We start from the raw sequence: 23,560 nt of genomic DNA on the forward strand, positions 1-23,560 counted from the left end.
GAAGAGAAAAAACAAATGGCGCGGTTCTGGAGTTTCTTTTACTGTCTTGTTCTGGAGTAACTTGTCACTTGGTTTAGATGTCATTTATTTTAGTGCATTTAACATCGTTGTTTTACATTCAAAAAGAGCCGACCAGAATGAATGATTATTTCTTCGAGCTTTGTTAAGGGATTGTGGTTGTCTCTGTGATTATAGTTAAGAGTGGCTGACTTATAGTGTTTTGGTGCAGCTTTTTACATGTGATCAGTGTATTTTGGATGAAAATGCCTCATATTAAGCTCAGAGGAGTCACTGTGGACTTTCCCTTCACTCCATACCCGTGCCAGGAGGACTACATGAGCAAAGTCATCGAGTGCCTGCAGAATGTGAGACTCTACATTTCTAGATAGTCATTGAAATACCAACTACTTTGAAAGTCTAAGGGACTTTAAATATTATAGTCTTAACCAATACAAAAGTCTACCACTTTTTTTTATTTCCAAAAAGTTCAGTCACTTTTTCCATTAGAAGTAATATGCAATTGCAGAATGACATTTTACTGAAAGCAGAATGACATTTTTGTTTTACTTACCCTTTGATTCATGTATAATATGAAGGCTGTGGTGCTTTAACCCCTTAACTGTCACCGTCCCACAGGTGGGACGTTTGCCATTACATATTTAAAACAGTAATATTCTATACTAAACCTAAACGAATCTTGACAAACTATATATCATTTGAAAGCTTAGAATCTGTAGTTTACATATTTGGTGACTGATTTCCAAAATAAATTACATAGGAGCAGTAATTTATCAATTTGCAACAAGCATATTTTCATACTCATAAGGCATGTTCAGACCTTTATTTTGAAATTGCAATGAACATGAAAAATCATTAAAGATTGGTTGAAACATGTTTTTTTTCATGCCAAGAGTTCAAAAGATAACATCCATTAAATTTTTTGAGAAAAAAAGGTCTGAAAATGTTTTTAATAGGAAAAAAAAATACATTTATGATTGTGGCGCCGATCTATAACCTAGGCCTACATACATGTTATTTTTATGTTTATTAGAGGCTGAATTCATATCAAATTCTGCCAAACTTCCCATACTACTTCTATATAGGATATCTACTTCATAAATTGTATGAAAATAATGGAAATATATGGTTCAGATCACTCAAACCATATATGGAAATGGAGGCGCCTTTATATGGTCAGTAATGGAGCTTGGTTGTCATCTAGTGAAAAAGTGTGGTACTGCGCCCAAACAAAATCTTACTGAAAGCTCATTTTTTGAGATATCAACCTGAAATTTGGAACACAACTTGTTCAGATTTTTGGCTTTGATTTCCTTGCAGCTTGAGAGTAAAACTTGTTTTGTAAAATATATATTTTATGTAAAATATAAAATATTATATTTTTACATTTTACATTTTCATAAACATAAACTTCTATAACTTTTTTTCTGTTTCACTTACATAAGTATTTTCACATCTACAATAATCTGCCAAATTTCATCTTTAAAACAAGACCAGCCTTTTGTCTATACTCCAAAGTATGCGTGAATTACAACCATTTAAGTTTGGATAGTGCATTTTCTTGTCTAAAAAAAAAAAGTGGGGGTGACAGTTAAGGGGTTAATCTAATGCAATAAAGATTTTAAGGTCACATTGTTCTATTCATTGCCTGTTAACAAGAATGACACGCTCTTGTACTCTTTCAGAAAGTCAATGGAGTTCTTGAAAGTCCCACTGGCACTGGGAAAACGCTCTGTCTGCTGTGTTCAGCGCTGGGCTGGAGAGAGAACTTCAAAGACACCATCTCTGCCCGCAAGATAGCAGAGAGAATGGGCGGTGCGGAGCTGTTCCCTGACAGACCAATGTCATCATGGGGAACGGCAGCCACCGACGGAGACACTCCAAGTACTGTCATTAATTTATTGATTCAGTATCGATATGATTTATTTTAATATCATTCGTAAACATTTATTGTGTTTTCAAAGGCTAAATTGTTTGTATGAATTATAAACCTAATGAAAGTGACATGCTGGACAACCATAGGAATTATATTTCGAAACACAAGTGTCAATGTCATGAGTTTTGTCTTTCCTTTTATTTATTTTTTAATTTAGCTTATTACACGGACATCCCCAAGATCATATATGCTTCCAGGACGCATTCCCAGCTTACACAGGTCGTAAATGAGCTCAAGAACACATCATACAGGTCAGCTATCTGAGTTAACATCACATATTTAAGCGATGTTGTACAGTCAGCCATTCATGATCACTGAGAATATGAAAACATGATTGTATCCTACCAAAATGTTTTTCAGCATATTCTAGAATACATACAGTACGCTACAGTTTGAACATTTATGTTTTTAAAAGAAGTCTCTTATGTTGACCAGGGATGCATTCATTTGATCAAAAATACAGTTAAAACAGTAATATTGTGAATTATTATTATTATTATTATTATTACAATTAAAAAAAACTGTTTTCTATTTTAATATATCTTAAATTTATGTGTCACATGATCCTTCATAAATCAGTATTATGTTATCTGCATTCATAAATTATTATGTTTGCACTTTTTAAGTGAATTTCTTTATGTAAAACCAGTATAAAATAGGATCACAAAAGAGGAAATCATTCTAATGCTGATTTGGTGCTCAACAAACATCTTTTTATTATCAATGTTAAATAATATGTTAATATTTTGTGTAAATCGTGATAATTTTTTACAGAATTATTTTATGAATACAAAGTTCAAAAGTTTATTTATTTGAGATTATAAATGTCTCAAATGTCATTTTCGACCATTTTAATGCATCTTCGCTGAAGTATTTCTTAAAAATAAAAACCCATCAAACTTTTGAACGGTAGTGCAGTTTTTTTTGTTTTGTTTGTTTGTTTGTTGTTTTTATTCAAATAACTAACAACAGCTAGTATTGTTCTTTTTTTTTTATAGGCCAAAGATTTGTGTTTTGGGATCTAGAGAACAGCTCTGCATAAACCAGGAAGTGATGCGTCATGAGAGTAACCACATTAAGGTATGATGATCAGTACCTCGCTGTGTGTTTGTGTGACAACAGACACTTAAAGGGTTAGTTCACCCAAAAATGAAAATTCTGTCATTTATTACTCACCCTCATGCCGTTCCACACCCGTAAGACCTTCGTTCACCTTCGGAACACAAATTAAGATTTATTTGTTGAAATCCGATGGCTCAGTGTGGCCTCCATAGCCAGCAATAACATTTCCTCTCTCAAGATCCATAAAGGTCCTAAAAACATATTTAAATCAGTTCATGTGAGTACAGTGGTTCAATATTAATATTATAAAGTGACAAGAATATTTTTTGTGCACCAAAAAAACAAAATAACGACTTATATAGTGATGGCCGATTTCAAAACACTGCTTCGTGAAGCTTTGGAGCGTTATGAATCTTTTGTGTCAAATCAGCGGTTCGGAGCGCCAAAGTCACGTGATTTCAGCAGTTTGGCGTTTTGACACGTGATTCGAATCATGATTCGACACAAAAGATTCATAATGCTCCGAAGCTTCCTGAAGCAGTGTTTTGAAATCGGCCATCACTATATAAGTCGTTTTTTTTTTTTGTTTTTTTTTTTGGTGCACCAAAAATATTCTTGTCGCTTTATAATATTAATATTGAACCACTGTACTCACATGAACTGATTTAGATATGTTTTTAGTACCTTTATGGATCTTGACAGAGGAAATGTCATTACTGGCTATGCAGGCCTCACGGAGCCATCGGATTTCAACAAAAATGTCTTAATTTGTGTTCCGAAGATGAACGAAGGTCATGAGGGTGAGTAATTAATGACATTATTTTCATTTTTGCGTGAACTAACCCTTTAAAATTACAATGTATTTTAACACCATTTTAATGAAAGCATTATGCCTTATCTCAAGGTCCACATGTGCAGAGCAAAAGTGTCGTCCCGCTCCTGTGTCTTCTACAACAATGTTGATGGTATGAGACTAACATCGGTGACCTATAGAGATTTGTGACTTTATTACATAAAAGAGTTTCTATTATAATGGTTTTAGTTGTTAATGTGCGACACTACAAGAAATTGCTGACTGTTATTTTAGTTTTGTTCTTTTTTTTTTTTTTTTAGAAAAAAGCACTGACAAAGAAATAATTAATTCTATCCTGGATGTGGAGGATCTTGTAAAAACAGGCAAAAAGCAAAGGTGAGACACTGCATACTGTTTCATGGCCTTGACTGAAGCTCTGAAAGAAATCTGCGATTAAAACAATTCTTCGACCTGCTGATGCTGAATCTGACATGATTCCAATGTGAATCTTTTCTTTGAGTGTTTGTAAATAGTGACATTGCTCAGTTTGTTTCCGTAGAGTTTGTCCATACTACCTGTCACGCTCACTCAAACAACACGCTGATGTCATTTTCATGCCTTACAACTATCTGCTTGACCCAAAGGTGAGACATTTACCCTACCAATATCATCACTTTAGATACAACACCGCTGTTCAAAATTTTGGGGTCTGTAAGATTTTTTTGTTTTGTTTTGTTTTACTCTTTTTGAAAGAAGTCTCTTATGCGCAGATTGCGCACCAAGGATTTATTTAATCGAAAATACAGTGAGGAAAATAAGTATTTGAACACCCTGCTATTTTGCAAGTTCTCCCACTTAGAAATCATGGAGGGGTCTGAAATTGTCATCGTAGGTGCATGTCCACTGTGAGAGACATTATCTAAAAAAAAAAAATCCAGAAATGACCATGTATGATTTTTTTACTATTTATTTGTATGATACAGCTGCAAATAAGTATTTGAACACCTGTCTATCAGCTAGAATTCTGACCCTCAAAGACCTGTTAGTCTGCCTTTAAAATGTCCACCTCCACTCCATTTATTATCCTAAATTAGATGCACTTGTTTGAGGTCGTTAGCTGCATAAAGACACCTGTCCATCCCATACAATCAGTAAGAATCCAACTACTAACATGGCCAAGACCAAAGAGCTGTCCAAAGACACTAGAGACAAAATTGTACACCTCCACAAGGCTGGAAAGGGCTATGGGGAAATTGCCAAGCAGCTTGGTGAAAAAAGGTCCATTGTTGGAGCAATCATTAGAACATGGAAGAAGCTAAACATGACTGTCAATCTCCCTCGGACTGGGGCTCCATGTAAGATTTCACCTTGTGGGGTCTCAATGATCCTAAGAAAGGTGAAAAATCAGCCCAGAACTACACGGGAGGAGCTGGTCAATGACCTGAAAAGAGCTGGGACCACCGTTTCCAAGGTTACTGTTGGTAATACACTAAGACGTCATGGTTTGAAATCATGCATGGCACAGAAGGTTCCCCTGCTTAAACCAGCACATGTCCAGGCCCGTCTTAAGTTTGCCAATGACCATTTGGATGATCCAGAGGAGTTATGGGAGAAAGTCATGTGGTCAGATGAGACCAAAATAGAACTTTTTGGTCATAATTCCACTAAACGTGTTTGGAGGAAGAAGAATGATGAGTACCATCCCAAGAACACCATCCCTACTGTGAAGCATGGGGGTGGTAGCATCATGCTTTGGGGGTGTTTTTCTGCACATGGGACAGGACGACTGCACTGTATTAAGGAGAGGATGACCGGGGCCATGTATTGTGAGATTTTGGGGAACAACCTCCTTCCCTCAGTTAGAGCATTGAAGATGGGTCGAGGCTGGGTCTTCCAACATGACAATGACCCAAAGCACACAGCCAGGATAACCAAGGAGTGGCTCTGTAAGAAGCATATCAAGGTTCTGGCATGGCCTAGCCAGTCTCTAGACCTAAACCCAATAGAGAATCTTTGGAGGGAGCTCAAACTCCGTGTTTCTCAGCGACAGGCCAGAAATCTGACTGATCTAGAGAAGATCTGTGCGGAGGAGTGGGCCAAAATCCCTCCTGCAGTGTGTGCAAACCTGGTGAAAAACTACAGGAAACGTTTGACCTCTGTAATTGCAAACAAAGGCTACTGTACCAAATATTAACATTGATTTTCTCAGGTGTTCAAATACTTATTTGCAGCTGTATCATACAAATAAGTAGTTAAAAAAATCATACATTGTGATTTCTGGAAAAAAATTTTTAGATTATGTCTCTCACAGTTTATATGCACCTACGATGACAATTTCAGACCCCTCCATGATTTCTAAGTGGGAGAACTTGCAAAATAACAGGGTGTTCAAATACTTATTTTCCTCACTGTATAATAAAAAAAAACTAAAACAATAATATTGTGTAATATTATTACAATTAATATATTTTAAAATGTAACTTATTCCTGTGATGGCAAAGCTGAATTTTCAGCATCATTACTCCAGACTTCAGTGTCACACGATTCTTCAGAAATAATTCTAATATACTGATTTAATGCTCAAGTAATACTTATTATTATTATCAATGTTAAACAGTTGTGCTGCTTAATATTTTTGGATGGCATTATAGTCTTTGATGAAATAGAAAGTTCAAATGAACAGCATTCATTTGAAATAAAAAAAATTATAACATTTTAAAAAGAATTTACTTCAATTTAAAGGGTTAGTTCACCCAAAAATGAAAATTCTGTCATTTATTACTCACCCTCATGTCGTTTCACACCCGTAAGACCTTCATTAATCTTTGGAACATGAATTAAGATATTTTAGTTGAAATCCGATGGCTCCGTGAGGCCTCCATAGGGAGCAATGTCATTTTCCTCTCAAGATCCATAAAGGTACTAAAAACACATCTAAATCAGTTCATGTGAGTACAGTGGTTCAATATTAATATTATAAAGTGAAGAGAATACTTTTGGTGCGGCAAAAAAAAAAAAATAACGAAGTATTTAGTGATGACCGATTTCAAAACACTGCTTCAGAATGCATCGGAGCATTGTGAATCAGTGTATCGAATCATGAATCGGTTCGCGGGTCAAACCGCCAAACTGCTGAAATCACGTGACTTTGGCACTCCGAACTGCAGATTCGACACACAGATTCACAATGCTCCGATGCTTCATGAGGCAGTGTTTTGAAATCGGCCATCACTAAATAAGTCGTTATTTTGTTTTTTTGCCGCACCAAAAATATTCTCGTCGCTTTATAATATTAATATTGAACCACTGTACTCCCATGAACTGATTTAGATATGTTTTTAGTACCATTATGGATCTTGACAGAGGAAGTGACATTGCTCCCTATGGAGGCCTCACTGAGCCATCGGATTTCAACTAAAATATCTTAATTTGTGTTCCGAAGATCAACGAAGGTCTTACGGGTGTGGAACGGCATGAGGGTGAGTAATAAATGACAGAATTTTCATTTTTGGGTGAACTAACCCTTTAAGTGTTCTTGCTGAATGAAAGTGTTTATTGAAGAAAACTGTACTGTTGAATTTATTAACTGACCCCAAACTTTTTAATGGTATTATTTATTTTATTTATATTGTAATTATTGTATATTTTTGATTTGATCTATATTGTTCTAGGTTTTTTTTTTTTTTTTTAATTCACAATTATGATTTCTGTTTATTCACAGAGTCGAAGAGCACACAACATAGAGCTGAAAGGAGCTGTGGTTATTTTTGATGAGGCACATAATGTTGTAAGTGTCTTGATGTTTGAGACCTCATAGCCATTTTATATTCTTGTTTGTTTACTTCTTGTTGTCTTGTTGTTGTTTTTTTTAGGAGAAGATGTGTGAAGAGTCCACCTCGTTTGACCTCGCCCCTTACGACCTGATTTCTGCCATTGAAGCCGTGGATCGACTGCTGCGGGAACAGGCCTCAGACATTAGCAAAGCAGATTCTGCTGAAGATTTTAATGTGGAATCACTGAATTCTGGTTAGTTTGACAAAGACCTGGCAATTTGTTTCTATTTAAAATGATTTTTTATATTTTAAGCATAATATAAATAAATAGTTTATATATTTCAACATGTTATTTATATATGCTTTGTGTATATATACAGTCAAACCAAAATTTATTCAGACACCTTCAACATTACACACATTATAACAGTTTATTCGTTATAGTTTTAAAAAATGGTAATAAAATATGACAAGATCTCAGCGTTAAACTGTCAGAAAACATGATTGTTAATTATGCCAGATAACACTTAAGCAAAACATGGTCAGGTCAAAGTGTCTGAATAATTTGTGGTTCCAAATTTTTATCAGTTTTACTGGTAGTCCACTGTATGAAGAATTTTTTTGGTATAATATGTCACAGTTTACTTTATTTTGCTATCCTCACTTACATAAATGAACTATAGTGTCCTGCACCCACTAGTAATAAAAAATGATATCTATTATCTGAATAATTTTTGGTTTTCCTTTGTTTTTATCCTATATATTATTTTACAGGATTGAAACTGGATATTACCACAATTGCAAAAATAAAACGTAGGTTACTCTTCAAAAATTAAAATGTATATCTTTTAATACATTATTGGATTTTTGGAGCTATTTGGAATCCATTTTTCAGTACTGAAACATTTTGCTGAGAGCACCGCTTAATAATGTTACAGAAATTTTGATGGATCTGGAATCATCCATTAACGGATTTGAGATGCCAGCAAATAATCAAGGAATCACCAAACCCGGCAGGTGAGTGGAGCATCAGTGAACCTGTGATCTGATTCAGTTTAGTGCTGGGAATGTGTATCAGTGTCCTTGAGATATTGACTATAAAATCACCCTTTTTAGATGCACATCAGCTAAATTGAACTGCTAATTTTCTGTCTCTTCCTTTTTTTTAAAGCTTCATATATGAGCTTTTTCAAACAGCTAATGTGAACTTTGAAACTAAAAATGCTATAGTGGAAGCCATGGAGCAGATCACAGGATATTTAGCAGGGAGTGAGTATTAAGCAGCTGTTCTATACAAATCCTCATTATAATTGACCTTTTCTGTTTATCAGTTTAACATTGACCCATATGTGTAATATTTGTTTATTTATTTATTTTTTTGCAGGGCCTGGTGTATTTCTGAACACCAGCGGACTACAGAAAGTAGCAGATATAATCCAGGTGAGAAGTGTAGGGTATTTTAAAGAGATAAATTAGTAATTTTCTGTATTTTTATTGTGTTTGTCTGTTTGTGCTGAATCAGCTGGTGTTTGGGGCTGAACCTACAGAGGGCAGCAAGAAATCACAGATGGGAAACAGCATGAAGGAGTTTAAGGTTTGCTCCGATTGATTTTCACATTCATTCTGTCTTCATTGTTGCATTTCTGGGGATATCAGGTTTTAGTTGGAGTGAGTATTAAAGTTATGTTGTAAATTTGATTTAAAAAAAAAATTCTTAAAATCTTACCCTTTCAATTAATTTTCATTTTATATATATAAAAGAAATGTTAATTGATCAAAAGGGACAGTAAAGACATTTATAATGTTACAAAAGATATTCAATTTCAAATAAATGCTGTTCATCAAAGAATCCCAACAAAATATTAAGCAGCACTGCTGTTTAAACATTGATGATAAAAAGAAATGTTTCTTAAGCACTAAATCCGCAATGATTTCTGAAAAATCATGTCACTGAAGACTGGAGTAATTGCTGCTGAAAATAAATGATGTTTTAAAATATATTAAAATAGAAAAGTTACATTGTAATATTTCATAGAATTTCTGTTTAACTGTATTTTTGATCAAATGAATGCAGCTTTGTTTATGAAGAGTCTTCTTTCAAAAACATTAAAACATCTTACTGACCCCAATCCTTGTCTTTCATCTTCCCTCTCTGCTTCTGATTCCCAAATCTGTGTCTGATATCAGGTCCACATTCATCCAGACACCAACAACTTCAAGAAGAAACAGATGACTGATGTATGGGCTTCCTCCTCTACCAAGAAACAAGGTATGAGACTCGTATTCAATCTTTGAGACACCTCATGTGTAGCGAAGTGTTTTCAAAGGGAAGTTGTTATTGACTGGTGCGCACATTCTGTTTTGTTTTGATGTAGTTTACCAGTCATGGAGAATCTGAAAGTTATAATATGTATTAGGGCTGCATGATATTGAAGAAAACGGCAATATGTGATAACTTGTTAAATAATGCAATATTCAATATGCAATACAATAACACTTTAACTGTATAAAATACATTTAAATTTATATTTCAAGTATATTTTAAAACGGAAAATGATACAATCATTATACATTTTTCACATTCTTTTTGTGAGAAGATAGCATCCCTACAACTACTGCTTTACTGTAGCATTAGCTACTTATGTAGCAGTAGAAGTAAGTGTCATTTTAATGTCAGTGTAAACCAGGAGGGTTTACATAAACCTTTACATAAAGGGTTTAGGGTTTCAGGTAAGCCTACGTTAGATTTATTTAACAACAGAAATTGAATAATTATATGTAAAAGTAAACACTGCTTAGTCTTCACTGTATGAATTAAATATATACTGATTCTTATTAAAGCTGTAAGTTATTCAGTCAAGAGCAGTGAGTGATTTTCTCTCTTTTGTTTGATTAATATTAAGCACACAAACGGAAGCAGGTTTTTTTAGGCTGCTGTCATTTTAAGAGCTGCACAGATCCAATTTATTGTTACATGCATGCTTTCTTTCAACTGTTTAGTCCACTTAAAACAAAACTGACTGCGTTTATGTGAATACTCACCAAGATGGACATTTTGACATAATTTTTTTTGTGTACATTTGCCATATAAGCTGTGGAAGAGAACTGAATTCGGAATCACGTGCTGTCCGAGAGTTGGCTTTCTGTGCGCCTGAGTACTTCACTTTGTTGTATTTAATAACATTAAAGCAGACCACACATATGTAACAGTCCAGTTTAAAACTCAACCCAAAACTTGGACTTTTTGTACTCTTTTGGAGTATTAAATTCATGCAGTTGTCGCAAGCCAATGCAATATGTATATTGCGATATGTACTTTTGCAAGATTTTGATTATTTCTAAATATCGTGCAGCCTTAATGTGTGTTATTGCTTCAATGTTACATGTTTTGGTCACCTTGGTGCACATAAAAACCACATCCATGATGAAATACTGAATCTTGCAGGTTAATTTTGTATGCCAAAGCTGTAAAAGATTGAAATGGTGTGTATATTTTATAGGGAACGTGCTGAGTTTCTGGTGTTTTTCACCGGGGTTCAGCATGCAGGAGTTGCTCGGACAGGGAGTACGCAGCATCATTCTGACCAGTGGAACTCTCTCGCCGCTCTCATCCTTCACCTGTGAAATGCAAATGTTCGTGCTCTTCTCCTCTAGCTGTCCCCTCTGAGTTGATGCAGGTTGGATGCTAATTCTTTGCTGATTTTCTGCAGTCCTTTCCCTGTATCCTTGGAGAATCCTCATGTCATCCAGCGTGATCAGATCTTTGTCAGTATCATTGAAAAAGGTCCGGATGGCGTGCAGTTGAGCACATCCTTTGACAGGAGGTAAGTGTTTTATTAAAGGCTGTTTAGTCGCATCAACACCCTCTGCTTTAAACTGTCATTATATATTCACCCTCATTTTGTTTCAAACCCAGTTGCTATTATTTTTATATAAGAAATGGCATTTAAATTGACCATAGGATGTCATGGTTCAAAAAAAGAACCATAAAAGTAGTTCATATGACTCATTTGCTATATTCCAAGGCAACTGAAGCCATATGTGAGCCATTAGGAGGAGTGTAAACATTGTTCTTTGGTTTTTGAAGGTTTGTTCCTGAAAACATGTCGTCTATGGGAAACACTCTTGGTGAGAGATCCTTACACTGAAACAGCAGCCGATCTGATCTTGATCTCTTATTAGTAATGATCTGATGATGAGTGTGATGATATTCATATGATTGGGTTTGCAGTCAATCTGACACGGGTGGTGCCTCATGGACTGCTGGTGTTCTTTCCCTCGTATCCGGTGATGGATAAGACTCTGGAGTTCTGGAGGGTGAGCGTGTTCAGTCTAAACTCATTAAAGATGCAGTATGTAGCTGACTGACCAGTTCAAATGAGTTGTTTAGTTCAAGGGATAGTTCACCCAAAAATACATCCTAGGTGTATCTTATTTCGACGAACACACAAAAAATATCCTTGCTCTTCCAAGCTTTATAATGGTAGTGAGATTTTGAAGCCCAAAAAAAGTGCATCCATCCATCATAAAAGTAATCCATACAGCTCCAGTGGGTTAATAAAGGCCTTCTGAAGTGAAGCAATGGGTTTTTGTAAGAAAAATATCCATATTCAAAACTTCATAAACTATAATAACTAGCTTCCGCCAGCGAAAGAGTAACCCCTGACCTGAAGCATGACGTATTGACGAACGTGGAAGCGCTGAGGTTAGAGCAAAACAAAACACCGGTCACGAATTAGCAGTCTAAAATGAGAAATTTTTAAAAGAAATGTTAGAGGATTTTGATATAAGAGAAGAGGAGCTTGAGTTTGTTGTACAGCCCTATTTGTTTGAACCGTGAGAGGCGTCTAAGCTTACAATACTCCTACATCCTATGTCCCGGCAGAGGTTACTCTTTTGGCATAAATCGATGTGTACATCCGTCTACCGGAAGCTACATTATTATTATTATTTATATAATTTTAAAGCTGCAGTCTGTAAGTTTTGCCTCTGTCGCCATCTCTGTTTGAAACCTGCAATTGCAGTTATTTGCGGAATTATCATCTTTACGTGGGTTGTGCATCGACACGGCCCCTCAGTGCGGATAAATCTTTTTAGGAGAATGTGTGGCTGTCAGTCACTGCACTGGTGGATATTGTACTTCGAAATCACAGATTGTAGTCTGACCAAAATAAGAATTTTCACCAGAAAACAGTTTCTGACCAGTCTAATCTCTAATGTTAATTTGTCATTACTGTACAATCCGGCATCAAAATCAGTTTAATTATTCCAGCTGCTGTGAGAAAAGGCTATAAATGATCCGCCACCTACAGCATCCTCACGGCCTTCTAGCTGGGACTCGTTCTTTATGTATACATATGTGACGCAAAGACAAACATGCTCAAATTTCTCACGGAAACCTACCAATACCACTCAAATTAGAAAACATTATTACAAGCTTACCATTGTGAATCAAGCTTGGGTAAGGAAAAAAATTGATTTTGGATAATTTTAAGCTGCAGTCTGTAAAAAAAAGCTACGGACTGCAGCTTTAAATATAGATTTTTCTTAAAAAAACCCATCGCTTCGCTATGAAGGCCTTGGAGCCATATGGATTACTTTCATGGTGGATGAATGCACTTTTTTGGGCTTCAAAATCTCATGCTCCCTTCACTACCATTATCAAGCTTGTAAGAGCCAGGATATATTGTGTTCTTCTGAAAGGCGATATTTATATGCACCAAGGATTGCTTGAGGCTGAGTAAATCATGGGATCATTTTCATTTTTGGGTGAACTATTCCTTTCAAGTGATGAGTTGTGATTTTGATTCAGTCTGATTCGGGGAAAAAAAATGTTCAGGGCAATTAATTAAATGATTCATTGAAGAGAACAAAAACAATGATTTGTTTAAGAGTTAGACAGCATGTTCCTTACACTTGATAAGTTTATTGGGAAATGAATGAAAGACATTGTGCATTTTTAAAATGTCTGTAGATTCATGATTACCTTCTTCATCTTTTGCCAACTTTAGCATTTAAGTAACTATGCACCATTCCCCTTCACTCTTTCAGGCTAATGGACATGCAGATCGCATTGAGAATGTGAAGCCCATGTTTGTAGAACCGAGGGGTAAAGGCACTTTTACTGAGGTAACCGCTACTGGTATCAGTCATGTAATAATTGTGCACTCAGTATGATTTGATATAGATGCTGCCATAATGCCAGCATAGCTTGATCTGCACAAGCTGTCAGTCAGTGCTGCTCTGAAATTGGATTCTCTTGCAGGTGATTGATGGTTATTATGACAAGGTGAATGACCCAAACTCTAGCGGAGGCAGCTTCTTCGCTGTATGTAGAGGAAAGGTAAGACTATAAAAATTTCATGCAGTAAAATACTTTATTATGAACCAAAACCAGTAATATCAACCTATTTCTTTTTGTTTTCCATCTTTCCCCAAGGCAAGTGAAGGGTTGGATTTTGCCGACACGTACGGTCGAGGGGTTGTGATCACTGGACTTCCCTTCCCCCCCAGGATGGACCCCAGAGTGGTGCTTAAAATGCAGTATCTGGATGAGATGTGCAGAAAAAAAATTAGTGGAGTGAAGGTACCTGCTCTTCAAAATCCTTGACTGTGGTTTTTAATAGAATGCAGATATTGTACCTATGTACCGACTGCTGTCATAAAGATTGTCAATTTAATATGTTAATTTATTGTAATTTTAATACAATTAAAATTATTTAAATTCTTATTTTGTCAAAATTTTAGAATGATTTGTGAAAGATCATGTGACACTGAAGACTGGCCGTAATGATGCTGAAAATTCAGCTTTACCATCACAGGAATAAATTACTTCTTAAATAGACCAGTTATTTAAAATTTTTATAATATTTCACAATATTGCTGTTTTTACTGTATTTGCAAATAAAATAAAATGTGTTTGCAGTAAATGCAAATGCATCTTTAAAAAGCATTTATAAATAAAAATCTTAGCCACACCAATCTCTTAAACACTAATTAATATATAAAATAATTAATCTTACTTACTTTTTAATGCATTAATTATGCCTTGTAATACTTAAAATGCATTGTATGGCCTCATGAATAATTGTAACCACCATTAAATACACTATAATGCTTATCTATTAATTGTGACGTTATGTATCTAGAACAACCAATTTCAGATGTAACAAGGAGTATTATAATGCATTTTAACTTTGGTTACAATTATTTATGAAAAGATATAATGCATTATTAAAATACATTATGGATATATTTATAATGCATTAGTTGTTACATTAAGGCTTTAATTAAAAGTGTTACCATCATTAATTATACATCTATTTATCCAAAATTACTTTAAATTCATACATGTAATGACAATGAATACAGCTCTTTTATGATAAACAGGTTCCTGAACTGAAATTCATTTTGATATTTGAAGGTGAAAAATATCAGGATGGCACAACTGTCCTAATGACATATTGTTGAAAAATCCCCCCATAAAAGGATGAAATTCTTGAAAAGAAAAACCTAAGAAATATTTGATTATTATTTCAAAATACTATTGTCAAAATATTAAACTATTTGAAAAATTTGTGTCTACAAAATCGAAGTCATGTGGTGCAACCAATGTACAAAAATGCACAGGAAAAAGAATATGAAACAGGTAATAATATAATGGAGAGGAAGTCTCTTTAATGGTTCAGGTACAGTTGAGTGTTCTTATGGTCTGTCTGGTTGTTCAGTATCTGTCTGGGCAGGAGTGGTACAGACAGCAGGCCTCTCGAGCTGTCAATCAAGCCATTGGAAGAGTGATCCGCCACAGAGAAGACTATGGAGCCATCTTCCTCTGTGATCACAGGTCAGCGCTAATTACTAGAACAGCCATTCCTAATGTGACAGAAGAGCATGTACTCCAGTATTAATGTTCTGGGATTGTAATCCAGGTTCAGAGGCACCGAAGCCCGTAATCAGCTTCCTTCTTGGGTGAAGCCATATGTTAAGATTTACGATAACTTCGGTACCATGGTCCGTGATGTGGCTCATTTCTTTCGGACGGCGCAGAAAACTGTATGTCCATTTCCTGTTTGTGTATTCCTGTACCATGAAAATCTGCAAGGCAGTTTTTGCACTAATAAGAGCTGACTTGCACATTTATTGGTGGATTTGTGTATCAGAGACCAGTTCCCGTTAGGAAAGGAAAAGCAGAGGACAGTAAGAATCAGGCAGATACCAGGCCACTCAACACTGGCTCCAGCTGTCCTCCTAAGAGTGTCTGGCTCAGCGACACCGCTCAAAAGGCCAAAATGGTAGACTCGCACGTCCCCAGCCTAAAAAGAAGAAAATTAGGTGAGATCACCTCCATTTTTCTTTTTTCCTGGCCTTTTTGTGAGGTCTGAAGTCTCTTGGATGAATGTGTTTTTCATTAACACATATACCAGGTCTTGGAAGTTAATGTCGCCATTGATTCCCTAATTAATTTAAAGGTAATCAATATAAAAGTCAAGTAATTAAGCAACAAGTTATTATTTGTTCTCATTTTTAAAAAACAAATCAAACATTAACATTAGATAATGCTTGGAGCCTATTCTATCTTTTAACAGAAGCAGAACCCTCAGATTTGGTTGTTTATAGTTTTTCTCGACGCATTAATTTTTGACATTGTTGTCAGTTAAGTTCAGTGCAAGACAAGTCAGCAAAAATTGTGTTGTTTTAGATTCAGAAGAGCTTTCTGGAAGGGATGGGGCAGCCAGACTTTGCATTCAATATGAGATGGAGATGACTAGTAAAAGGAAACCTGTTAGCCTGCTGGATGCCCTGGATGACACAACCAACAAAGGAGGAAGGGAAGACACCATGGTTGGGGAAGAAAGGGTAAGACAAGAATTACATTGCGAGAGAGATTGTTTAGGCCCTGTTTACATCGGATCGACCAAAATGCATCTTAATATCATATCACAAGTGGATGACGCAAAATACAGGGTCTAAATCGTTTTGAGCTTGTCCACTTTTGACCACTTCCAGAGATCGTCGAAAACGCATTTGACCTGATTGCTTTCGCAGTAGACGGGATTTAAACTTTGTTGACTGAAGAACCAAATTTAGCTTGAAGACAAAAATTTACCAAGAAGGAATGTTTTCTCAACATTCCTGATTTCTAACACTCACTCACAGTGTTCATTGTGGTCTTGCATAAAAAACTCCTGTTCTCCATGTCTTTTTCCATCATCTCCAGTCGCATTCATAATGTAAACTGTGTGAGCTTATGTCGTCCATTAGATTGAAAGATCTGAAAAAGCCATACATTTACTTGCCTATAGACCCTCCCCTCAAATAAATCAGGACAGAAGTGGCTGAAAGTGGACAAAAGAGTTGGATTAGAAGACCAGGAACTGTAAACTGGAATGTGTCTCCTTCGTCTACTTGTGATCCGATTGACCAAAACGCATCTTAATACCAGGTGTAAACAGGGCCTTTGTTGCACTTTTTCCAAACCAGTGTTATTTTCTCTTTACTTTATGTCAGAGCAGCTTTTTCTTTATAATAATGATGTATACTGCCATGGTCCCCCAAAAATAAGTAGTCCCATGTGAAGTTTGCGCCATTTTCCCGATCTTCTGAATTAGTTTGATAGCTTACTGTGAGAAACACTTACTTAGGCACAAGACATCACATTTCTCTGAGAAATTAGAAGTGAATAACCTAGAAAATGAATTTTGCTGAATAAATGAGATATGAACGGTAAAGAATTGCCTCATAAATCATGATCAAGGTTTTGAATGACACCTTTGATCCCTTTTTATCTTTTTCTCAAATCTTTCTACTTTCATGAGATTAGCTCATTGTGCAGGTCTGTAAAATTTCTCATATGCTGAAATCTTTTTGCTAATTTTCCTTTTCTCTCATTGGTCTGTGACCCCTGCAGGCGAGTCGCTTGTCTACTCTTTCCCTCCAGCATGACAAACGTCTGGATGATGAATCGAGGGGTGGGAAACGGAAAATTAAAGTGGTTCAAGAGCGGGTGAGGCATCTTGATTGAAGCTTTGTGAGCTGTTTGCTTAACAAGACTATGCAGAAACTGGATTGTTTTAACATTAACATTTCACATCCTTTTACAATATCAGAATGTACTTATATGTGTGTGTGTGTGTGTGTGTATATATATATATATATAAAATATGGCTGTTTTATACACATAAAACAGCCATATTGCAAAATATTACAATTTAAAATAACTCTTTTTTTTTATTTTACTATATTTTAATAATAATAATAAACATTTTTTATTTAAAATTAATTAATATTAAATCTAATTAATTATTTTTTAGAGTAATTTATTCCCGTGTCATACGATCCTTCAGAAATCATTAATATGCTGATTTGCTGTTCAAGGATAATTTTTTCATCTATGTTGAAAACAGTTGTGCTGCTTAATATTTTTGTGGAAACTGATACATTTGATTCTTTGAATGTAATGATGAGAAGAACAGCATTTATTTAAAGAAAAAAAAACATCTTAAAGACCTCAAACTTTTGAATGTTAGTGTAGTGCTGCTGTTTCTAGGTTTCCTCAAACTTTCTTTATTTTTGCAGTTCAAAATTTGGCGATGCAGAAATTACACTACCTTCTAATTCAGTAGTTTACCAAAATAAATGGATTTGGACATTAAAAGGAACAGGCCATGTTTCTCTTTTGATCCTTTTGATTAAAGTAAATGTATTCTTTGTCTTCTGCTGGCTATGTTTCAGAAAACAGTGGCTTCCTGTACTGCAAAAACAGGCAAAGCTTTCATGATAGAGCTGAGACGATGCCTGAGTCATGAGAACTTCAAGCTTATCATGGAAGCGCTACAGTTATACAAGACAACGGATGACCTGAGTAACCTTCTGGCTAATGTGGCTGAACCCCTTATACAAGACCACAACACACACAGTCTGCTCAGAGGTGCGAAATCTCAGCATATCCATCCCATGAGTAATGCAAGTTTTCAATGCTAATTTTAAGGTGTATTGTTACAATGTTTGTATTATATGTAATTTAACAATATTTACTTGTTCTTTGAGTTGGGTCTTGTTCTTACCTGGGTTGAGGAAATCACATTTATCTTTCAAGTCTTTTGACCGCTCCAGGGCTTTCATCAAAACTACGGAGATAACACTTTACAATAAGGCTTCATTGTGTAACATTAGTTAACTACATTAGGTAACATTAACTAAGAATGAACAAGACTTTACATCAAAACTTATATCTTAGTTGATAATAATTTTAGCATTTGCTAATACATTTTTAAAATCAAAAGTTGTATTGTTAACATTAGTTATTGCTCTGAACTAACATGACAGGGTATCCACGGGGCATTAAAAGTCATTAAATGGATTTTGCAAAAATTAAGGCCTTAAATGGCATTAAAAAACATTACATTTTATTCCTACAGGCATACATTTTTTTCTTTTTAGATATTTTGAAGAAAAATAATACTTCGAGTTTATATTGAGTGTAGCCTTCATAATTTATAACTTTGATTTGCTGTCGTAAAATATGTACATTGGTGTGATACACAGAGCCAGTTTGGTAATTGCCTCCGGCCGGTTCAAAATTGTCGTAACGCCGTTTTGGACAGCGACGAGCTGGGACCTGCGGATGGCTGCATCAGTGTTGCCAACTTAGCGACTTTACAGATCCCTTTTGCGACTGTTTTCCAAGAAAGCACGTTGTGACGAATATACTTGTTAACCTGATCTAGCTTCCGAGACCCACCGGTACTGCCGCACGAGCGCGATATCTTGCTTCCCTCCCGCTGCCGCAGGCGCACCTCTCTGTGTCTGCTGTTCAGTGAGTGGTTGAGAGGAGCAGCGCATTCAGTTGAAAATGTCAGAGAACAAATAGAATAGATACTGTTGCTTTTAAACTGAGTGATCATTTTACGTGTACATATAACGTTAGCCGAAATCACAGCAAATTTCTTTATCTTATGTGTATTGTGATTTTTGTCAGACATCTCGATTATAAATCATTATTTAGCACTGGTTTAACATGTGGTGCGACACTAACGCTTGTCAATTAGTCCGGGATAAGTGGATTTTTTTGAAGGGGCAAGTGAAAGAGAATTTTACTTGCCTGGCCGGACAAGAACCTGATTAAAATGTCAATACAAAAAAACAAAACGGAAAAAAAAAACCACGAGAATGATTTTATTATATTTAGTGTAAGTGGTGATCGATGATAATAGGCTGGATAATGTACTGATGATAACAAGGTTGCGCTATTGAGGCTCGCGCACCATCTTGAGGAGAAATGGAAACATGAGCAAAGCACACACAAAAAGAAACTCAGTTAAACATACTGCGGTAAAAATTCAAAATGTGGAGTTTATATAACTTGATACAGTTAAGCAATATCACACGACCAAGAATGCTGTTTTCTTAAATGGGCTACCATCACGATTAAAAACGTGACATTGATTTCATACAACAGAATATTTAATATTAAGTCACTTACATTTTAGAAGGAACATTGACTATTTTTGTTTTTTGTTTGGACTGACAGTCTGAACGAGGCTTAAAAGTTTGCTAAGAAGTATTTCCTACTAAAGCAAGGCGGTATTTGACTCTGGTCAAGTGTATCCACAGCAGACTGGTGGGAGTAGCCTTGGATGACAATATGCCCAATGCATTATGGGTGTTGAAATTTTGCCAAAAGTTTTGGGATGCCTGCCTTTACGTGCACATGAACTTTAATGACATCCCATTCTTAAACTGTATGATTTAATATGGAGTTGGCCCACCCTTTGCAGCTATAACAGCTTCAACTCTTCTGGTAAGGCTTTCCATGTCTCGCTCATCCATGTCTTTATGGACCTTGCTTTGTGCACTGGTGCACAGTCATGTTTTGAACAGGAAGGGGCCATTCCCAAACTGTTTCCACAAAGTTGGGAGCATGAAGTTGTCAAAAATGTCTTGGTATGCTGAAGCATTAAGAGTTCCTTTCACTGGAACTAAGGGGCCAAACCCATCCCCTGAAAAACAACCCCACACCATAATCCCCCTCCACCAAACTTTACACTTGGCACAATGCAGTCAGTTCTCCTGGCAACTGCCAAACCCAGACTCGTCCATTGGACTGCCAGACAGAGAAGTGTGATTCTTCACTCCAGAGAACACGTCTCCACTGCTCTAGAGTCCAGTGGCGGCGTGTTTTACACCACTGCATCCTATGCTTTGCGTTGCACTTGGTGATGTAAGGCTTGGATGCAGCTGCTCAGCCATGGAAACCCATTCCATGAAGCTCTTTATGCACTGTTCTTGAGCTAATCTGAAGGCCACACGAAGTTTGGAGGTCTGTAGCTATCTAATTGTGACTAAAATCAAAACTGGTAGATGAAGAGCATCATCTTCTTTCAATGAATCAGTTATTTTAAACAAACAAACAATAGGTGGAATAAAATGTAACTTTGCCTTTTTTTCCTTGATCTTTTTCTCAAGGTCTTTATCAGTTCATCCGACCACACCATAAGAAAGAGTTTGATGAGCGCTGCTTGGAGTTAACGGGTGAAGGTTGTGGCTATAAACAAGAGCATTCGCTGTCTAGGGAGGAGCGAGAGGCTCTTGGGCAGAACTCAGGTAACACTAGTAAATAGTGAGTAGCAGTTACAGGAAACATTTGGGCCATATTTTATCTCTCCATAATCATAAATAACATTGTTTTGTTACTTTTCTAGTGAAAGCTGAAATGTCACCTGTAAATCCTCCCAACGAGCAGCTGAATTCGAGTCGACAGCTGAACCAAGGTGGTCCTCATTTGGGAACTGTAGAACTTAATGGAGGGGATGGTAAAATTGGAGGTATAATGGAGCTTATTGATACTAACTGTTATTAAAAAGGCCTGCTCCTCACTTTTGATGATTTCGAACATTTTCTGATTTTAAGTTTGTGGAATTTTTACAGTGAATGTAAGAAATGAAGACCAGAAGCCCCAAACATCCATCAAAGAAGGTCTATCGTGTTCCTCTCTGCTGTCAGACATAAAACAGGCCATCGGTGCAGAAAAAACCCGTCAGATGTTTTTAGCCTTGCAGGCGTATAAAACATCAAACAATTATGAACAGATGGTGTCAACTGTTGTGAGTTTATTGACTGAGAGGGATGAAGACATCGCTCTGCTAGAACGTTAGTCCATTTCTTTTGGGTTCATCATAACCATTTTACTTTATCAAAATGTGTATCTGATGGGAAAGAGGCTGAACTTGTTCTGTTTGGTCTAGGTTTATCTGTGCTTATTCGACCACAGCACAGGAAGCAGTTTGGTGAGCTTTTAAAATCCTTGACTGGAAATGATTCTATAGCAAATCAGGATTCAGACATGGGATCAAGTCCACCAAATCAAGGTATTTTATTTTAATAAAAGTATGAATATATTGTATTCCGTAACAGGGATAGTAGATAAGTATGCTAATTATAATTATTTATTTTTCTTTGCAGCATCTCAGTTATCTGCAGGAAAGACTCAAAGCAAGATATCATCCTTCTTTTCATGAATGCTGCTAGGATTGAGATATTGAATCAATATCTATATATCTTTTTTACATATGCCATGCATGAAGAGATTTATGCAGGAGAATGATAAAAAAAAATTAATTAACTGACTTAAAAAAATAAATGAATTAAATGAAACGTGTATATGCATTTTTCAATAAATTCTTTACATGAAATATAAAAAAAATAAAAATAAATGGGTTTTATACTTAAATTTTAAATGGTGTTTTACAATTATTTTTTTCTTTTAAATGTTTAATGTTTAGATTGAAAAATAGTTTGTGATTTTTAGTCATCTGACAGCTTTATATTCCCTGTACCATGAAGTAGCACCATAGTTTTAATCATAAATAATAGATATATTTCCGAATGCATTTATATAAAAAAAGCTCATAGGAAAAATGTATTGATGAATGATTCATGAACTGTTTTTATATAATGCAAAGTATGATGCTAAGATAATATTATTAGTAATAATGAAGTTTTCATAAAAACATTTAACTATTTAGAAGTTTAAAAAAAAAATTAGTTTTCTAAAAAAAAAACTAAGCTTATACTGTTTTTTTTTTTTTTTTTTTATCAAATTTGCTTAGAAAAATATTACATACAGTACTCTGCAAAAGTCTTAGGCCACCATTAGATGTTGTTTTAGCAATGGTATAATGACCAAATATAATTATTTCTCCGTCTCTTTATTAGAATAACCAGAACATACAGGACATTTATATGCAGTATTAAAAAACAGAAGAAAAAAAACAAACAAACACACACACAAAAAAACAAACAACTTCTATAGGCTAAAGTGGCAAGTATTTAGTGACCTCCCCTTACAATAGCAGGAACCTGGCATTCTTAAACCTAAATGGAATGGAAAAGAACTGGAAGGCCAAGAAAACTTTAAAAATATAAGTTTCTCAGATTTTTTCTTTGAAAAGATGGAAGAAGTCCAGGAGGTCACACTAAATACTGATTTTTGCTTAAAGAAGCCATTTTGTTCTGAATTATTAATACATTTTGTGTACATATTTCCTGTATTTTCTGTTTGTATAATAATAAAGACCAAAAAATAAATGGATGGTCATTAAAACATTGCTAAAACAACAAAGCTGGTGGTCACCTGAGACTTTTTACTTTTATTTATTTTTTTTATTTAAGCAATCTATGCATACAAAAAATACATAAATACATACATGTCCTCGTAAACCAAATGGCTTAAAAAACATACTAAACAGTTTTTTTTTTTTTTTTTTTTTTGAAATTCCAAAAATGCAGAGTTTTCTGTGATGGGTAGGTTTAGGGGTAGGGGTACTGTTGGGGGATAGAATGTACAGTTTGTACAGTATATAAACTATTACACCAATGGAGAGTCCCCGTAAACCACATATACAAGTGTGTGTGTGTGTGTGTGTGTTTTAACTATTTATTTAAATATGATAGACTCAAAAAAAAATAAAAGGAGTGTCT

The 23,560-nt window shown here is 35.4% G+C and overlaps 1 protein-coding gene across 2 annotated transcripts; it reads left to right on the top strand.

Annotated features, from left to right (window-relative positions):
- Positions 1 to 9: 9 nt before the first annotated feature.
- Positions 10 to 22,291, top strand: rtel1 (regulator of telomere elongation helicase 1). 2 transcript variants are annotated; one of them, XM_067388433.1, is made up of 33 exons: positions 10 to 365; positions 1,704 to 1,902; positions 2,112 to 2,205; positions 2,953 to 3,034; positions 3,921 to 3,981; positions 4,130 to 4,205; positions 4,369 to 4,453; positions 7,531 to 7,596; positions 7,682 to 7,835; positions 8,357 to 8,395; positions 8,521 to 8,599; positions 8,754 to 8,851; positions 8,967 to 9,022; positions 9,105 to 9,176; positions 9,770 to 9,851; positions 11,083 to 11,215; positions 11,293 to 11,406; positions 11,670 to 11,710; positions 11,814 to 11,899; positions 13,634 to 13,711; positions 13,848 to 13,925; positions 14,022 to 14,168; positions 15,310 to 15,425; positions 15,511 to 15,634; positions 15,742 to 15,913; positions 16,281 to 16,438; positions 17,490 to 17,585; positions 18,314 to 18,509; positions 21,047 to 21,184; positions 21,283 to 21,405; positions 21,509 to 21,730; positions 21,826 to 21,948; positions 22,043 to 22,291. In XM_067388433.1, exons 1-33 carry the CDS (start codon positions 258 to 260, stop codon positions 22,096 to 22,098), a joined length of 3,552 nt encoding a protein of 1,183 aa, XP_067244534.1. In that variant the 5' UTR covers positions 10 to 257; the 3' UTR covers positions 22,099 to 22,291. The 2 variants fall into 2 exon arrangements, with proteins under 2 accessions (XP_067244534.1, XP_067244535.1); XM_067388434.1 differs by lacking the exons at positions 10 to 365; positions 1,704 to 1,902; positions 2,112 to 2,205; positions 2,953 to 3,034; positions 3,921 to 3,981 and having other exon boundaries at positions 4,200 to 4,205; positions 4,371 to 4,453.
- The last annotated feature ends 1,269 nt before the right edge of the window (positions 22,292 to 23,560 follow it).

Source organism: Chanodichthys erythropterus, chromosome 6, assembly GCF_024489055.1.
Source record: "Chanodichthys erythropterus isolate Z2021 chromosome 6, ASM2448905v1, whole genome shotgun sequence".
Lineage (NCBI taxonomy): Eukaryota > Metazoa > Chordata > Actinopteri > Cypriniformes > Xenocyprididae > Chanodichthys > Chanodichthys erythropterus.